Source organism: Lissotriton vulgaris, chromosome 8 (genome assembly GCF_964263255.1).
Source record: "Lissotriton vulgaris chromosome 8, aLisVul1.2, whole genome shotgun sequence".
NCBI lineage: Eukaryota > Metazoa > Chordata > Amphibia > Caudata > Salamandridae > Lissotriton > Lissotriton vulgaris.
This window is the reverse complement of record NC_141696.1, coordinates 106,913,400-106,931,415: the sequence shown is the minus strand read 5'-3', so window position 1 is coordinate 106,931,415 and position 18,016 is coordinate 106,913,400. Positions and strand designations below refer to the sequence as shown.

General features: G+C 43.5%; 1 protein-coding gene across 5 annotated transcripts in view; it reads right to left on the bottom strand.

Annotated features, from left to right (window-relative positions):
- The window catches only part of STIM1 (stromal interaction molecule 1), a 274,811-nt gene that overhangs the window by 43,627 nt on the left and 213,168 nt on the right, over positions 1-18,016 (bottom strand). For all 5 annotated transcript variants that reach the window (XM_086933766.1, XM_086933768.1, XM_086933769.1 and 2 more), the window contains one exon: positions 16,586-16,821. In XM_086933766.1, coding sequence (XP_086789892.1) covers positions 16,586-16,821 — 236 coding nt within the window. The remainder of the gene's footprint in view (positions 1-16,585; positions 16,822-18,016) is intronic.

Sequence of the window (18,016 nt, the reverse complement as noted above, 5' to 3'; positions counted from 1 at the left end):
AAAGCCATGGGAAGCATTGGGGAAAGAGAGAACCTTTAGGGGGCATGAACACTGCCAGTGAATGGGCAAGGGCATGTGACAAGTAGCCGTAACAAGTAAAAGTAACTAGAGGACAAAGAAGCACTGCAGACAAAACTGGATCAACACGTGAGAATAGGGCAGTTTTCATAGGTGCCTTATCCACAGGAGTACATAGTGCTGGGAAACTGCCTACATAATGGCAAGTGAATGGTGTGCATCTTTCCACAATGTACAGTGCTGTAGAGAACTCACTAGTGTCTGGAAACAAACAGCTGAGGCTACAAACTGACTGTTCACAGTTGTGAATAGCAGAACAAACCTGTGTTTCCAGCATACAGTTAGCCATTTCTTCCCTAGCACCTAAGCTGTCTGACCATATGAGCTTCCTTGCAATTTAGTGCTTATCCTCGTTATACGTAAGTAAGGGGAGGGGCTTTAAAAGCTCTTCCTTTCAGAGATGAAACCCAAATCATGCTGCAACAGGTAACGCACAGGAACATATCGTAAAAGTCACTAACTGATCACATTTTAAACTAAAGGCAGGCAGAGGGGTTCGCTTTAGCATCAGGGGGTGGTGAATTAGAGGTACAATGCAACACAATTACAAGACCAGAATTATGCAAAACGGAATTTTTTACATTGAAAAAAAGAAATGCTCAGCTCTATTGATTAAAAAGTGAAAAAAAATCAGGCCTCATTAGAAGAAAACAAGTTACTTACCTGTACCTTTGGTTCTCCTGTATTGGTAACTTTCATTGACCTCACACATACCTCACAGATACATTTGGTCAGAATAAAACCATCACTGTATCGAGACACACTGTTTTTACTTTTGTCCAGTAGTCTTAGAATAAAATATTGTATAAGCCATACCAGGACAAGTTTTAACTCACTGACTTTTTTCTTTACATTCATCACTCACATACCCGCTCCACTGTATCCCAGGTGTTGCAGCACACCTTGATGGCACTCGGCTGTCAAGGTGGCCCCGATGATGAAGCATGTCACCGACCAGGTCAGTGAGTGAGGGGTTTATTAAAAACAAAGAAGGACTTCTTTTTTCATTAGAATTCCATCCCACCGATATCGCTCTCTAGCCTTATCTATGGTGATACTCCTCTTTTTGTTATATAGCTTCCTACCCAGGGGATTAGGAGTACCCTTCCGTCCACCAAGGTGGATAAAATCCCTTTACTCTCTACTTTTGTTTGCAGTATAACTTTCATTGATTCCCATAGCTTGTATCATTACCCGTCGTCTGAATGGGAGTCTCTGTAAATATAACATTGCAGTAGGTACAAAAGAGAAAAAAAAGGCCTAGGCCTCATCTCATTTTGCAGCATATCCATCTCTTTTTGTAAAAGAGACCAAAATAATGCAACAACCAATCAGATTAGCCTCACCCCATAAAATCATCCTGAGAGAGCCTCAGATTTTCGTAGCCGTTATGTAACAGTATAACAAAACCTGCTGAAGGCTGAGCTTTCCCTGGAGAGGAGGGAGGGCGCATGGGAATCTATGAAAGTTACCAATACTGGAGAACCAAAGTTACAGGTAAGTAACTTGTTTTCTTACTCCAGTATTGGAACTTTCATAGATTCCCATAGTTTGTATCAGAGTATCTAGCAGTCAGAAGCACATTTTGCTCTCTCATTGTTGTTTCTCCCTCTTCTCTTTTTTTTAAACAATGCATCAAGCAAAAGAACACTAAAAAACAGTGCAATAACATTAATAATAAATAGCAAATACACAAAAACCCAAAATCTAAATGTGCCATTAACAAGAAAGAAAGGAAGGAGGGAAGGAAGAAAAGGAAATCTCACCACTCAGTGGAAGAGGTTTCTCAGGACTGCCTGGCCTACAGCCGTGTCTTCCTGTGTCGAGGCCTCCAGGCAGTAATGTCTTGTGAAGGTGTGCGTGCTGCTCCAAGTTGCAGCCCTGCAGATATCATTGATCTGGACCCCAGGAAAGAGGGCCGTAGAAGAAGCCATGGACCTTGCAGAATGTGCTCGGACTCTACCCTCCAGGGGTTTGCCCACTGCTGAATGACAAAAACGTATAGCACTGGCTACCCACCGAGCAATCCCCTGCTTGGACAGGGGCAAAACCTTGCGGGGAGCGCTAAACGAAACAAACAGTTAAGAAGGTTTTCAGAATTCTTTACCAGGTCCAGATAGAACTTCAAACATCTCTGCACATCCAGAGCATGGAGTGCTCTTTCTGCCGGCTTAGAGGGCTGAGGGAAGAAAGCCTTAAGAATCGCCGGCTCATTTAAATGAAAGTCCGAAGGCACCTTAGGTATGAACCTTGGATTAGTCCTTAGAATCACTGTATTTTTCTTGAATTGAAGGAAGGGTTCCTGGATCATCAGAGCCTGTTACTCACCCATTCTTATTGCAGAAGTGAGTGCTAGGAGAAGCGCCACCTTCCAAGAGAGGACTTTCAGATCTGCTCGATGAATCAGTTCAAAGGGGCTGCTTCATCAGCTGGGTGAGAACTAAATTCAAATGCCACATAGGCAGCGGAGGCCTCACTGGAGGAAAGACTCTAAAGAGGCCCATGAGAAACTGCTTGACAATCCTGGCTGACCAGAGAGAAGGTCCAGATGCAGTGCGTCCATAGCGAGAAACTGCGGCCAAATGAACCTTTACGGATGAATGAGCCAGCCCCCGCTTTAGCCAAAGACAGGAAATATGGAAGAACTTGGTGAGGTTGAGATGAAAAAGGGTCGAAACCCTCCTGCTGACACCAGATACAGAATCTCTTCCATTTTAAACAGTATGTCTTGTTAGCAGAAGGAGCTCTTGCCTGAGAGAGAACCTCCTTAATCTCCTCCGAGAGATCTAGCCCAAGAAACTCTCGCTGCTCAGGAGCCATGCTGACAGGTGCAAGGAGCGAGGGTCCGGATGCGAGACCTGGCCCTAGGACATCGTGAGAAGGTCTGGAACCTTCCATAGCAGCCATGGAGGGTCCAGGGAGAGCAGGTGAAGTTCCGTGAACCAGAACTGCTTCGGCTAAGCTGGAGCTATTAGGACCAATCTGCACGGCTCCGTTTTGATCTTCCTGATTATTCTGGGTATCAACGGAATGGGGGGAAAAGCATATACAAATGCGCCTGACCAGGCTATCGAAAGCGCATTCCCCAGGGATCCGTGATGGTGTAGCTTGCTGGCGTAAAACTGGCATTTTTTGTTCTCCAGGTGGCAAAGAGGTTTATTGAGGGTCTGCCCCACAGGTGAAAAATTTCCTCCAAGACAGTCTGGTTCAGTTCCCATTTGTGTCTGACTGACGACAGCCTGCTGAGCATGTCCGCCTTTTCGTTTAGTACTCCTGGAAGATGTTCCGCCTTCAGTGATATCCTGTGAAGGATAGCCCATTTCCAAATCTTCTGGGCTTCCTGTGACAACGGACGAGATCTGGTACCCCCTTCTTTGTTTATATTGTGCATGGCCGTGGTGGTGTCCGCCTTTTCCTGCAGCTGTGGAAGATAGGCCCGTAGTGCCAGACGAATCGCCCTGATTTCCAGGAGATTGATATGGAGAAGGCGGTGCTGTAGCAACCAATGTCCGCTTACATGCAAGTCCTGTAGCACCGCGCCCCAGCCTTCCAGCGAGGCATCTGTAGTCACTATCTGAGGAGCTGGATTGATTACGAAGAATAGACTTTGGGATATATTTTCTTCCTTCGTCTACCACAAAGCGGCCTTTTTCATAGGAGTGATCACCACCTTGTCGTCAAAGGAACCGTCTACTTGTCGCCATTGCAGGTCGAGCTGCTTCTGAAGTGAACGCATCCGCAACCTGCAATGAGGTATTAAAGGAATGGAAGAGGAAATTGTTCCTAGTAGGGATTTGTAACGGCAAACTGAAAGATGCTTTTTTCCTCGCAACAGCTGAGCCATGGACATCAGTTTCTCTTGCCTTTCGAGGGATGGAGAAGCCTTGTTGAGAGAAGTGTGCAGGATGGCCTCTAGGAATCCCGCTTCCATGGACGGACAGAGAGATGACTACTCCCTGTTGAGAGTCAGGCCCAGATTACTGAACAGACGTGTGCATGCATCGACTGTTTCTTCCACTGCACGTCTGGTCGGGGCCTTCAGCAACCAATCGTCTAGGTAAGGGAAGGGAAGATCTGAAAATGCTGCTTCCTGAGGAAGGCTGCCACCGGCACCAGCACTTTGGTAAAGATCCTCCGAGCAGACCGAAGTCCAAAAGGTAGAACCTTGAACTGGAAGTGGCTCTTGGCTACTGTAAACCGTAGAAACCTCCTGTGGGCTGGATGAAAATACACATCCTCGAGATCAAGAGTGGCCATAAAGTCCCCAGGGTTGAGGAGACATAAAATGTCTTGGAGAGACACAATCCAAAAGGATTGTCTTAGGAGATAGGCGTTCAGCTCCCTAAGATCTAAAATGGGAAGCCACTTCTCTAGCGTCTTCTTGACCAGAAAAAATCTGGAGTAGAAATCCTCTCCCTTCTGAGAAAAGGAGATCGGCTCTACAGCTCTCTTGAGGAGCATCTGATGAACTTCGAGCCGCAGAAGACGCAGATGTTTCGAAGGCATGGCGGCCGGAGGCTTGGAAGGTGGAAGATGAACAAACGCCAGCATATGGCCACATTGAATGATGTTGAGTACCCAACGGTCTGATGTTATCCGTTGCCAGTTGTGGAGGTATGAAGATGCCCTGCCCCCCCACAGATGTTGTCGGGGAGGGGGGTACAGCAGGAAGAGCCAGTACACCGCTATTGTCACTTAGTGGTGTCACGCCCCTGGTGATTCTGTTTCACTCTAGAGTTAGACATAGAGAAAGAAGAGGTCTGGCCTTGTCTTTGATGGTAAGATTGATGATAAGACTGAGGCAATAGGATATTGTTGCTGCTGGTATGAGCCCCTGTAGGTTGTAGTACTTCTTCCTCTGGCTCCATGGAAAAGAACCTTTCGATATTGTAGGGTTCCCAAGGATCTTGCTGTCTCCGTATCCTTTTTGATGTCTTGGAAGGCATCATCAATATGTTTACCAAACAATGCCTTCCCATCAAGCGGAAGGTCCAGGATTTCGTTTTGGCCTCCGGCCAGAACCATGTTGCCCTTGGCCAGCCTTGGCGACGAAGAACAGCTGTGCCTGCTAGCGAGCGGAAAGCCGTTGTGGCAATGTCCATTGCGCAGTCGATAATCTCAGCTGATGTAACCTCTACCTCCTTCAAGATTTTTTTTGCTTCCACCTTTGACTCCTGAGGCAGTTGGTCTAGATATGGTGAGAGGTCACACCACATCTGACGATCATACCTGCCAAGTATCGCCAACGAATTTGCCTCTCTAATCAAAAGACTTGCCATAGAGAAAAATCTTTTCCCAGCATTACCCAGGCGTCTGTCTTCCTGATCAGGAGTAATAGTAAGGGGCACAGAAGGGTTGCGTGATTTTCCCTGAGCCGCCTGGGATATCACTGAATCCGGCTTCGGTTGACCTGTTAATTTATTTGAAACATTTATTTATTTGAAACATTTATAAAGCGCGAACGAAGGCCCGAGGGCATCTCGGCGCTAAAGAACTGCTGTGTTAACCCAGGGAGACAGAAAATACGAAGGTTAAAAAGGATCAGAGGTTAAAAAGCCAGGTTTTAAGATTTTTTCGAAAGGACCTGAGAGAGGTGCTGGCCTTAATTGAATATGGAAGTGTATTCCACAATTTCGGTGCAGCTACTAAGAACCGCCTATCACCCCAATTGACAGTTTTGGTTCGGGGGACCGCCAGATCAGAAGAATTGGAGGAGCGCAGTGTTCTAGATGGGCAGTAGAGAATTAAATTTTGAGTGAAAAACACTGGTCCGACATTATGTAAGGCCTTGTATGTCAAACATAGTGCCTTGAACTTTATCCTCTTTTTCACTGGGAGCCAGTGAAGTCGCCTTAGAGTTGGTGAGACCGATTGGTATTTAGTAATTCGCCCTAGGAGCCTTGCAGCGGCATTCTGTTAAGGATGCTGGACTGTCGTCAGGGGCCTTGTATTTTTTTTCTCCAGAAGCGGCAAGACTGGAATGACAGTAGCCAGATTCTTCATTGCCTTTATACCCTCATCCCAGACGTAGCTGAAAAATAGGAATGGAACGAACCGTCTTCCTATAAGGTTCTTTAAAATCATAAAGAAAACACTCAGATTGAACTGCAGGCATGGGTAGTTCAAATCTGCTTGAGGCTCTCTCCATCAATTTGTGAAACCCCCCAATGTCTGCCGGGGGAGAATCAGCCGTATCCGGTGTCGGAGAAGCTGGGTCCGGTATCACAATCATCCTGCTCTACACACTGGTCCGGGCCTGCTGATATCGCCGTGATCCTCGTCCAAGGAATCAACCTGCACCTCTGGAACCACCGGAGGTATAACTGGACTGGTGACTTGCGGCTGTGATACTATCTGGGAAGGTCAAAGGAAGTGGAGGAGGGCGCTGGGAGAATCTCCCCCTATAGTCCAGCAACATGCCTTGAAGATCCGCCAAGAGGGAAGAAGGAATAGAAATAATCTCCAGGTTAGTGTCCTCCTGAGGGTTGTGGTTCTTGGCGTTCTGAACCTGTGTTTTAAATGTCATGATTCTGTTATGAATTTGGTATCAGTGAACCGCAAATGGCGAATGCGTTATTCATGAGTATTTTCATCATGTTACACCAATGGATTCACTGTGCATTTGAAGGTTTTGCATTGAACACTTGGGTTTCATCTTGTAAATAGCAGCCATGTTATTTCGTTGCCCTTACAGTAGGCTTTCCCCATGGCAGAGCAAGCATTTAAAGGACATAACCTTAGCATGGGTTTGTGCTGACTTCTGCATGACCTGACGACAGCTGACCCTGTTGCTCGAGGCTAACCTCCCAAGCCAGTTCCTTGTTCAGCAGCTGGTGCAATAAAGTTCAAAGAGCAGGACATGTCCGACCTTTTATGGCACCATTCCCACCGCTTATATCTGCGTCCCATCTGTTGCTGCCTTTCCTTTAAGACATGTTCATCGATCTGGTTGAAGGTTTTATGGTGGGTTTGTCCGGCCTGATGGAACAGGAAACCAAGCATGTGTGCAATTCTTTTCTTAGCCTGGACTTATCCTGAAAGTGGTGCTTTGTGTGCACGTCCTGGGAGTGACTAATAATAATAAGGAATGTGTGTGCCTAGAGCACAATTTTCTGTATAAAAGGCCTGTGCGAAGGCCATGCAGGCAGACTCTCTCATCCAGTTGCTTTAAGAGTGGCTGGGCGACGGAGCCTCACAATTAATGATAATAAAGATGTCTTTTCATATTTCAGATTCTGTGTTGATTTCTTTGCCACTCTTGAATGGACTACTTATTGGTAAGACCCCTGAGAAGGAGTATTGTAAATATTTGGTTCTTCAGTTTGGCGCAACCAACTCGGGCATCATCATGGAAGTGACTACCTGGAAGAGAGATTTTTCAGAGAAAAGAATTATGCTGGGGAAGGCAAGACAGGAATCTTCTAAAAGAGGTACTCTGTGCACGGAGGTTCTGGGGGATTCTCTGTCTTTGCGGCCTGGCATATTTTTGATTTTTCTGACTTAAAACTCTCCAAAAGATGTCACTCCTGACTGAGCAACCCTTTTTGGCGCAAGTTTTTTTAAAGAGACTGTTAGTGCAGTTAGAAATTGGCAGTTAGAATTTGGACATCTATTTCTTTGATACAGCTGTGATAAGTATTTAAGTGGGTCGCTCCCAGAGTCCTTAGTAGTTGACACTTTGCTGGTGCTTTTGTCGTATGCACCTTTGCGAGTGTTTTTGTTGTTGACGCTTTGCTAGTGTTTTTGTCGGTGACACTTTGCTAGCGTTTTTGTTGTTGCATGGTTCCATTGCATTTGTGGTTCTTAGTACTTGATTCTTTGTTGTGTTATTTGACGCCTGCAGACGCCAAAAACCGAGGGTATTTGTTCTTTGCAGGGACTTGGTAAATCCCGTAACCCTTGAAGTTTGATGCTGGATTAGTGAGCTATAAGATGCCTGATCTTAGCGAATTTGAAGCTTTGTATTGGCCAACTTTGTATACGTTTGAATTAGCCGGTTTATCTAAATAGGTTAGATTTACAAACATATTTCTTCCTTGGTGATTTTGTATCGGCAGGGAATTAAAATATGTCATAATACATAATAAGGATGCTTTACTCTGTATAATTTTATGAATGGATATGCAGAACGATTTTTGGTGTTCTGCCAGCTGCAGCTAGTGAATTGAGCGTATTTTTGGTTTTTACACTGTTGAGCAGTGTTTCTTGTAAATATGACTTACAGCTACGTATAGTCCGGACTGTCCTGTTTTCGTTCTGAGTGTTGATTTGTGGGTTTAAATGTGTGTTTGAATGCGTGGTTAAAATGTGTGTTTACATGTCTATTTTGTTTGTGAGTTTTGTTGTACATTGCGACGACGCGATTTACAAGAAATGGTTGGAGAGCGCTGCATTGTGTGTCCTAATTGTTTTCAACACTTTCTGTTTATGTCTGAGATGAGCACAATGTGTGTGGTTCACATTTAATGGATATAAATAAGGCCCCAGCCAAAAACGAAATTGCATGTTTTTGCAGAAATAAATGCATTTACAGCGTTTTCACTTAAATGCACTGTATTAAATGTTCACAGGCGAAACGTTTTAGCTGCAATATATTTGCATAGGTATGTTTCTTCAGCCAGCAATTTTTTTGCAGTTCAACACGGGTGGAATTTTGCATGACGGCCCTTTTACATGACAGAGGCCCCAAAAGTGACGCAGAATTTGACGCTTTTTTAAATTAGGCATATGCACTCAGGTTTGTGAGTTAATGCATCTCAATAAGAGGCAAGGGATGTAGCGGGCTCTTATATGTAAAACAATCACAAACAGAAGTAATTGGGTTTTATTAGAAGACAAAAATTATTAATTATGGAAAAATAATTCATAACAATTAGTGCTACCAAAATCGTTTTTTAATATTCATAAAGCGTAACACTCATGCTATGACCTCTTAGCATTAAAATGTGATTTGCGTTATGTTGCATCACTTAAATGACAAGAATCCATGTGTATAAATTCGCTTGCCATAGGCGCAAGCAAGCTCATTTTTATAACGTATAAATTATTATTTTAACATACCTAACTCATGGATTATGTAATAGACTTTCTAGTAATACATATTCTGCAAGAAAATTGTAAAATATTCATTTTGTAATGCCCAAAATCAGAAAGTCGATTTTGAGTAAATTCACTGTTTAAACTGCATTTTTGCTTTCCTTAAAGTGTCTCAGTCTTAAGCAAATGCATGCATTTAGGTTTTGATATAAGGTTGTGCTTTCTTGTGCTTCAGTGGGTTAATGTGCCAGTACGCAGGCTTGTTTTACTATCAGGATTGGAGGTTCTACTTTCAAGATAGGCCTACGGACAGTTTGCTTATTTAACACTGATGCAGTGTGTGCCATAGGATTGCAACAAGTAAATTACTCTAAAAAACTGGTCTGTGTGTCTTTAGCTTTTGAGCCAAATTGACAGTGAATGTAGTCTAATAATATGGGAATAGTGATCATTTTAGCGCCTAAAAAGAGAAATTATTTTTTTAAATAGCTTGGATTATTGTTGATTAGATCCAGCCTACTGGATTTGTCAGCTCCACTGTGGCAGAAGCTGGGGGCTGGGAGAATCTGCAACAGCTGGCTCAGCGCGCTCGCTGAGATGTTCTCTTTTAAGTGTTTCCCCATAAATTATGGAGAAGGCCCCTCATGTGTTGCCTTTTACAGCCTTTTAATTAGGCCTTTGTTTCCAAGGAATGCAGAATGACCTCTCTGCACGGGCTGCTAAAAGTGAGGTTTCTGGTTTCACGTGGTAACATGAAGGACCTTGATTTAAACGGGGAAATGAAAAGAGGTTTCTTTAAACATCATGTTAAATGCTACATTGTGTTTCCAGGTTAAGGGAAATAATGTTTGCTAGCTGCGTTTATTTTACAGAAAACGAAATGATGCATCCAGTGTTGGATAAAAATAACATGCAGCCTTTTTCACACAATTTTGAAGGTTATAGGTTACAGGCCTACGTTCAATACAGATTTGCTCATTAACAGTTAAGTAATAAACAGTTATTTTTTGTGTATGGTACAATGGTTTTGTGTTGTGTATTTTTCTGTTTTTGCCAACAGATTTTTCATGGATTGTTCTTAAGAAAGGAAGACACGTGAGTTTGGCTAATTGACAAAAGATGTGTTTTTGCGTCATTTCTTTAACAGAAAAAAATGTACATGTTTCTGTTTGAGGTATTTACAGCTGTCATGACATATTATATTTGACAATAGACCGACAACTGCGTTGTGCTCAATGTCAAAATGAGGGTGTAGAGTTTGTATGGAGTTTGGACCTGACAATTTAGACAGGCCCAAATATTGGGTTTTTGGCTGCAGGTTTAAAGTGCATAAAAACACATGCCATGGTGCTGCATTTTTTTTGTATGTTTTTACCATCACAAGTTCTCCTGTGTTCTGAAGTGGTCTGTATGACGATATATACCACTACATAATTATTGGATGAATTTGGTATAATGATAAATTTCACAGATATGGTTTGCATACTGTGAGGAAGGATGGCAGCACTTTTTATCAGTGCATGCCTACCTTTGGCTATACATTTGGCTGTATTGAAAATAAAAAACTAAACAAATATAACAGGTTCAAAGTGTATCACCTGATGTTACGTACTGCACATTCCCTTAAAGGAATAGGCAGCCCTAAATTGTTATGTATCCTTGATTGGACCTAAGGATAGAATTATAGATCTGTGACTCACGGTGACCTAATTTTTATATTGCATTATTTAATCATGTTTTGGTTCCCAAATAGCATATGGCTTTGTCCCTTGAAAGGAAGCCAGGTTTCATTTTTCCTCTCCCTGAAGAGAGAAAATGTGTGTAACTTTGGTCTTTTGTGTATTCCCCGTTCTCTTGGTGCTGTGTTACATGCCTGAGGCACCCAAGCACACTCTTGTTCTTCCTATAGATTTTTCTTTTGTTGTTCCGCCCCTGACCAATGTCGCATTATGCTTAGTTATTAGGTATTTTAGTTGTGTCCTAATTCCATTTCCCCTTTTCCCATATTCCTTTCACCAGTCAGCCCATTTATCATTATGGGTGTATTGTTTATGTGTACACTTCTAGACCGTAGTTATGTATTAGGGACCCCCATGTTATGTAAAATGTTTTTTTCCCCCCATGTTATGTAAAATGTTTTTTTCATACTGACTGTCAAGGTAGTGATAGGCTGGTTCCAATGTCTATTTTTAATTTTTCAGTTCTCTTGTGTTCCTGCTGCTTTAATTTTTGGTGGGATTAGATGTGTTCTAAACATGCAAATACCAGGACTTTCTAGTGTTTGTTCTTTGTCTTCACATTTGATCATTAGCCTTTTGTATTGCATAGTGCACTTAATGCACATTTTTAAAGGGACTTTTTCTTCATGTCTTTGATAATGTGAATGATGTTATCTTTCTATTCGAGATGTTCTAGATAAGGAATTTAGGAACACCTAGGCTTAGTCATTGAGGGAACACATGTATTTACCCCATTAGACAATGCCACTATGTGAGGAAATTCATTTTGATAGAATTCCTGTGTAGCTATAGATGACAGAGAATAATGAAAAGAACATACCTGAAGATTCTAAAGATACTGTTTTGCCCTTTTGCCTTTGCTCTTGTATTTTATGCTCATGGCACATTGTCACTCCCTTGCAGATTGCAGGTCACCTGCTTGCCAGTCCTTTTGTTAAAACACATGAACTGCTTTTTGTGCTTGATTTGAAGGAAACTAACAATTGTGTTACATATCCTGCATCACTAGGGTCCTGCTAAGATCTTCCAGAGTCAAAGGAAGAGTGATTCCCTGCAGACCTGTGATCAACACTAAGCTCACACCCCATCAGTGACCGCTCTAAGATGAACAGATTTCCTGGCTCTACACTTCTTGCAAACAAGGAAGTCGCGAAGCGGGACAACGATCATCAGCACGACATCAGTGGTACCTCCAAAGCAAGGCAGTTGATTTGCGAAAGGCGTTGCAGAAGAAAGGAGGAGCTGATTCGTTTATTTGTTGTTTGGGCTCTGTACCTGTTATGTGCTGGTAAACCTCTGTCAGCGTACATTCCCTTGAGCCATTGGCCCGAGTTTTGGCCACCTTCACACTTTTGCTTTGCACCAGTGGAACGGCAGTGCACTCAAGCATCCACGTTTGGAAAAGGCACTACATTCTGGTGCCCAGGAGAGAGCAGCTTGAGCGTCCTCTGACACTAAATGATGAGTGTTGGAGCCTGAAAGTGCTGCTGATTTTGCTAAATAGTGTTTGGATCTGCACGAGATGCTTTGTGCCCTTGATCAATAAACAGCACATCATTGGTAGTGTCTGCCACAAAGAAGAGACACTGGTGCATTGTTTTGAAACACTGAGACTTTCGAGTGAGCTGTGAGTGTTTTCCCCGAGCGGCACTCCAACTAAACAGTATTGTTTTCTCATGAAAAGCCTGACTTGGAGAGGCCCAACGCGAAGAAAACACTGGAAGCGGATCTGATGGACTTTGGGTATTTTTTGTGAGCTTATATAGACTTGAAGTTTGGAAAATAATTTTTGCTGCTTTGCTGGCATTGTTTTAAAGTATTTCTGTTTAAGTAAAAGCAGAATTAAGTCCACTCTCTGTGGAAAAGTATCCCTTTTTCATCTGAGAGCATTGATCAGGAACACCATTGTTTCACTTAAACATCTAATGAATTACTTAAATGCGTAGGAAGCAATATAAAACGTTATTAGAAAATTCTATGATTTGCTTTCTGTTTAGGACTGTGCAAGTATTACGCATTTGACCTTTTGTTGTTCTTTTTCTCTTGCTGAATTGTATTATGGTTTTTTGTTAAATTTTTGATTGGTTACCATTTGCCAGTTGCAGGGTCACGTAGGAGTACAAACGGTTCAGTTTGTGACCTGAGTAGTGGCAGTAGGCCTGCAGGACTTGCAGTGTCCCTATGACCTGCTAATAATCACAGCTGATGTACTCTACCAAGATTGCGTGAGCGACATTAGAAAATGGAGATTGTATTGAGGAATGACGATAAAAAGCAAGAGATGAAAAACAGACATTATAGAATATTGTTCTCTAAGTGCAGTATAGCTCTATCTATTTTAATACTTTAATGTATTTTATTGGCTACTATATTTTGGTATGTTTCCCCCTACACTATTGACGTCTGCACCAACTTCCCAACATACTCTTTCTTTTTCTTCACATGAGTTTCATATTTTACCTGAACATGAACTGGTTAGGTCAGAGTTTACTGATAATTCCTTTGGTACAGTATTTACATCAACACCAGCTAGTGATGAATATAGCCATGTATAGGTTATTGCCTATGTAAGGGCAAAAGGATGCTCTGTGGTTCTTGGCGTTCTGAACCTGTGTTTTAAATGTCATGATTCTGTTATGAATTTGGTATCAGTGAACCGCAAATGGCGAATGCGTTATTCATGAGTATTTTCATCATGTTACACCAATGGATTCACTGTGCATTTGAAGGTTTTGCATTGAACACTTGGGTTTCATCTTGTAAATAGCAGCCATGTTATTTCGTTGCCCTTACAGTAGGCTTTCCCCATGGCAGAGCAAGCATTTAAAGGACATAACCTTAGCATGGGTTTGTGCTGACTTCTGCATGACCTGACGACAGCTGACCCTGTTGCGCGAGGCTAACCTCCCAAGCCAGTTCCTTGTTCAGCAGCTGGTGCAATAAAGTTCAAAGAGCAGGACATGTCCGACCTTTTATGGCACCATTCCCACCGCTTATATCTGCGTCCCATCTGTTGCTGCCTTTCCTTTAAGACATGTTCATCGATCTGGTTGAAGGTTTTATGGTGGGTTTGTCCGGCCTGATGGAACAGGAAACCAAGCATGTGTGCAATTCTTTTCTTAGCCTGGACTTATCCTGAAAGTGGTGCTTTGTGTGCACGTCCTGGGAGTGACTAATAATAATAAGGAATGTGTGTGCCTAGAGCACAATTTTCTGTATAAAAGGCCTGTGCGAAGGCCATGCAGGCAGACTCTCTCATCCAGTTGCTTTAAGAGTGGCTGGGCGACGGAGCCTCACAATTAATGATAATAAAGATGTCTTTTCATATTTCAGATTCTGTGTTGATTTCTTTGCCACTCTTGAATGGACTACTTATTGGTAAGACCCCTGAGAAGGAGTATTGTAAATATTTGGTTCTTCAGGGTGAAAAGAGTGTTGATATGAGTGCCCATGAAGGTATTCACCTTCAGAATTAGTGTCCTGGCACTGAACTAGAAGCTTTGAGGGGCTATTGGCCTGGCCAAAAGGATACTCCTCTCGATCAGAATCTTCTTGCTCATCCAGCAACAGCGCAGGAGGCAGAGAGGCAACCCTCCTTGGAGAAGTCATGTCCGGCGTGATTCTCGTCAAATAAATGGTGATTTTCTTCGTCGACGAAGACGTCGTCGATAGTACCGTCGACGATGGAGAAGAAAAATAAATAATCGTCGACGAGGTAGTCGACGGAAGACCCACCGACGATGAGCAGATTGACGACGATGAGACGGGCGTCGTCGACACTGTCGTTCGACGAGACCGTCGACATTCCCGCTGTCGTTGTCGTAGTCACCATCGTCGTTATTGATGCCCTTGTCGACGCCAGTCGTTGCAGCTACCGTTGACACCCTTGTCGACATCTTCGTTGATGTTGAAGTAGATGACTTAGTCGTCGACTACCCAGTCGACACCAGCGTCGTCAGATGGAGACTCTAAGGCACCGTCGACAAGCCTGTCGACTGTGGTACCGTTTTAACCTGCACCTTTGCAGCCTTCGGCGACTGAGTCTTACGCAGCGTCGTCGACGATTGACTATCCTTGTCAGACTTCTCAGATGTAAGAGAAAAAAGCTTTTAACCCCTTCGATGCTGATGACGAGCTCAGCTTGTCATCAGCTACGGCGCTCGTATGCTGATGACTAGCTGAGCTCGTCATGTAACGCGGTATTTTTAAAAATGCCGCACACAGCGGGAAAAGACGCCGCAGCGATGCGGTTAAAAGGTATAGCAAACTTCGCCACTGCTGCTGCTGAAGGCAGTCCTTCCCTCTCCTTTGCACCATGGTGAGGAGATTTGCTAGGACTCCGACTCTCAGGGGGTCTTTTTTTAGGCCTTTGGATGACGGTCTTAAGATGGTGAAGGGGAAGCCCTACCCCTCTTCACTGACCTTCTGGACGAAGTGGCAGATAACGATCCTTTGCTGTTACTTGACAGTGTTTCCTTTCTCGACTTCAGCTTGTGGAGCCGTGTGAGAAGACGCCCCTCACGGTCCCGGAGAGTCTTTGTTGAAAAGGTGCGGCAAATTTTGCAGTCCGCTGCCTTGTGGTCCGGATACAGGCAGTAGATGCAGTCTTGATGCCTGTCCTCCACATACAACTTTTTCTTGCCACAGGTGGAACAAGCATTAAAAAGGGCTCTTTTTTCTCTGTCAGACATTCCAAGAAGAAATATCAAACAATCCTGAAGAACAAACTGCGGAAAAAACAGTAGAACAGAGTTGAAGTGAGCAGAGCTCAAAGGAGACTCCCTTTGCACAACGTGCGGTAGAAAATCTGAGGCTCTCTCAAGAAGGTTCTATGGGGTGAGGCTAATCTGATTGGTTGTTGCATTACTTTGGTCTCTTTGACAAAACGAGGTGTATATGCTACAAAATGAGATTAGGTCTAGGCCTTTTCTTTCTCTTTTTGTACCTACTGCTATTTTATTTTTTTAATTACTGAGACTCCCATTCCGACGACCGGGAATGATACAAGCTATGGGAATCTATGAAAGTTCCAATACTGGAATAATGAGAGAACTTGAAGAAAATTAAGATGATTGGCGGAATAAGAGAAAAAGAAAACATAAGACCCAGGTCAATACTTAGTTCAAAAGGCAAAAATGCTGCAAAACTTAATTTCATCCCAATATTAGGTCAATATTTCTTAATAACAGTTCACACAAAATGGCTGAAGAGTTTCGTCAAAATATGAATTTGTGGCGTGTGGTGATCAGAATTTAGTGGAAACATCAACAGGGCAGCACTTTGGTGGGTAAATAAAGTATTTCTTCTTCATCCAAGAAATTTTTTGAAGCAGTTTTTTGCACCTTTTTTCATCTGAGCAGCAGAATATGCATACTCGGGTACCCCTCATCTAAAGTTTCACAAACATCAATTTCCTTCTGCACCATGGGAGCTATAAAACTGCACACGTCACGTTAGCGGGCGCTCACACAGCTCTTTGGCAGATTCCTGAATCTTTTATACTGAATGGACTCTGTGTTGTTGAGTGTTTTTTATACTCTACACTGACACTTTAATCTATGGGGGAAATGGTGCATACAGATCAAACAAAGCATGCACGGATAGTTACATTCTCTGTTCTATCTGACGCGCATACTGAAATTTACTAACAGTAATAGTGTCCTTGTATTTAAAGGAAACAACAATACGTGTGTAGTGGAAATAGAAGACGGCGCTGCCGGAAGTCTACGTACACTGCATGGGGATGGGCGCCATGATCTCCTCGTCCATGTCGTCCACGTCATCCGTCATCATGAAGTGCGCGGGATTGTGGCGCGCGGCCCCCATCATGCTGGGGTCGATGTTCAGCGCCGTCACGAGCACGTGCAGGCCCGGATTGTTCACCACCTGGAAGCCGCAGAGCATCTCGATCTGGTGCCAGCGGTGCAGGCGCTCCCGCAGGGCGGCCGTCACCTCGCCCAGGGCCTGCCTGCGAGCAAAACAAACATGAAACAGACAGACACTCAGTTAACAGGTGACAGAATGTGAGCCCCAAAATCTCAACAAATACTCCCCAACCCCAGGGCTTTAAGTGTGCCGAGTCTCAAGGGGTCTGAGCACCGGCAGTTTTTTTTAAGGGGCCTCGAAACGGGTCTCTATCGGGATCTGTTTTGAGCCCTGGCACAGGCGGTCCTTTTTTTTCGGACTGCAGTGACAGCAGTTTGCTGTCACTGCAGTCCGGAAAAAAGGTGCCATGGCGCAAAACAGCCCGATTGAGACCCGTTTCGAGTCATCAAGCACATCGATGTGCGCTGCCCACACTACTCACTTCTCACTAGTGGACGTCATGCCAGGTGAGGGTTGTGTGGGAAGGGAAATGAGCCATTTTCTCTCTGGATTTCCCTTCCCTTTCCGAAACGCAAGAGCAACAACATTGTGGTAGGGTCACCAGGGCTTTAATTGGAAGCTTTTTCAATATTATATGCAACAAGCCACAGTTGCAGCTTATTTATCTTATGCAACTAATAACCGTTGACAAACCCAATAGTCCTGACTTTTTGTAGGTATGATGTTACTGTTGTATCACATATCTGGAATGGATGTAATGACAGAAACAGCAAAATACAAGTGGGGCTGCACACTATGCTAAACACAGATTTTTAACCCAAGTGATTTAAAGCCACGCCCCTAATTACACTGGCCACGCCCCTTTGAGAGACCCCACAGTTTTTTCATCCCACTTAAAGCACTGCCCAACCCGGTGTCATTCTGGGATCCATCTAGGGAATATTTTTTTTAAATGTTTTTTAAATGCAAGGGGGTCAAACTAATCACACACAGTGTTTAACTGCCCCTTCCTCTGCACCTTGAACAGCATAGCAAACATTTGTACATCCTTACATAAGTACAACTCAGACTGAATCACCTACTAGAAAACACCCGCCGCCCGCTACTCATCGGGATGTTGGGATTTACTTCAACTAGGGAGCTTGGACAGATTTAATAAGGTTCTTCGAGGTTAAATACTAGAATGCCGTCACCAAGTCTTTTCAGCAATTTTCAGTATAATAACTATTGTACCTCTGCCAATGAAAACAGCACACAGGAAAAAACAGAGCAGACCACATATTCCCCGGAATTCTCCAAGGCGACATTTAATCCATGCATAAATGTCATTTCGTTGC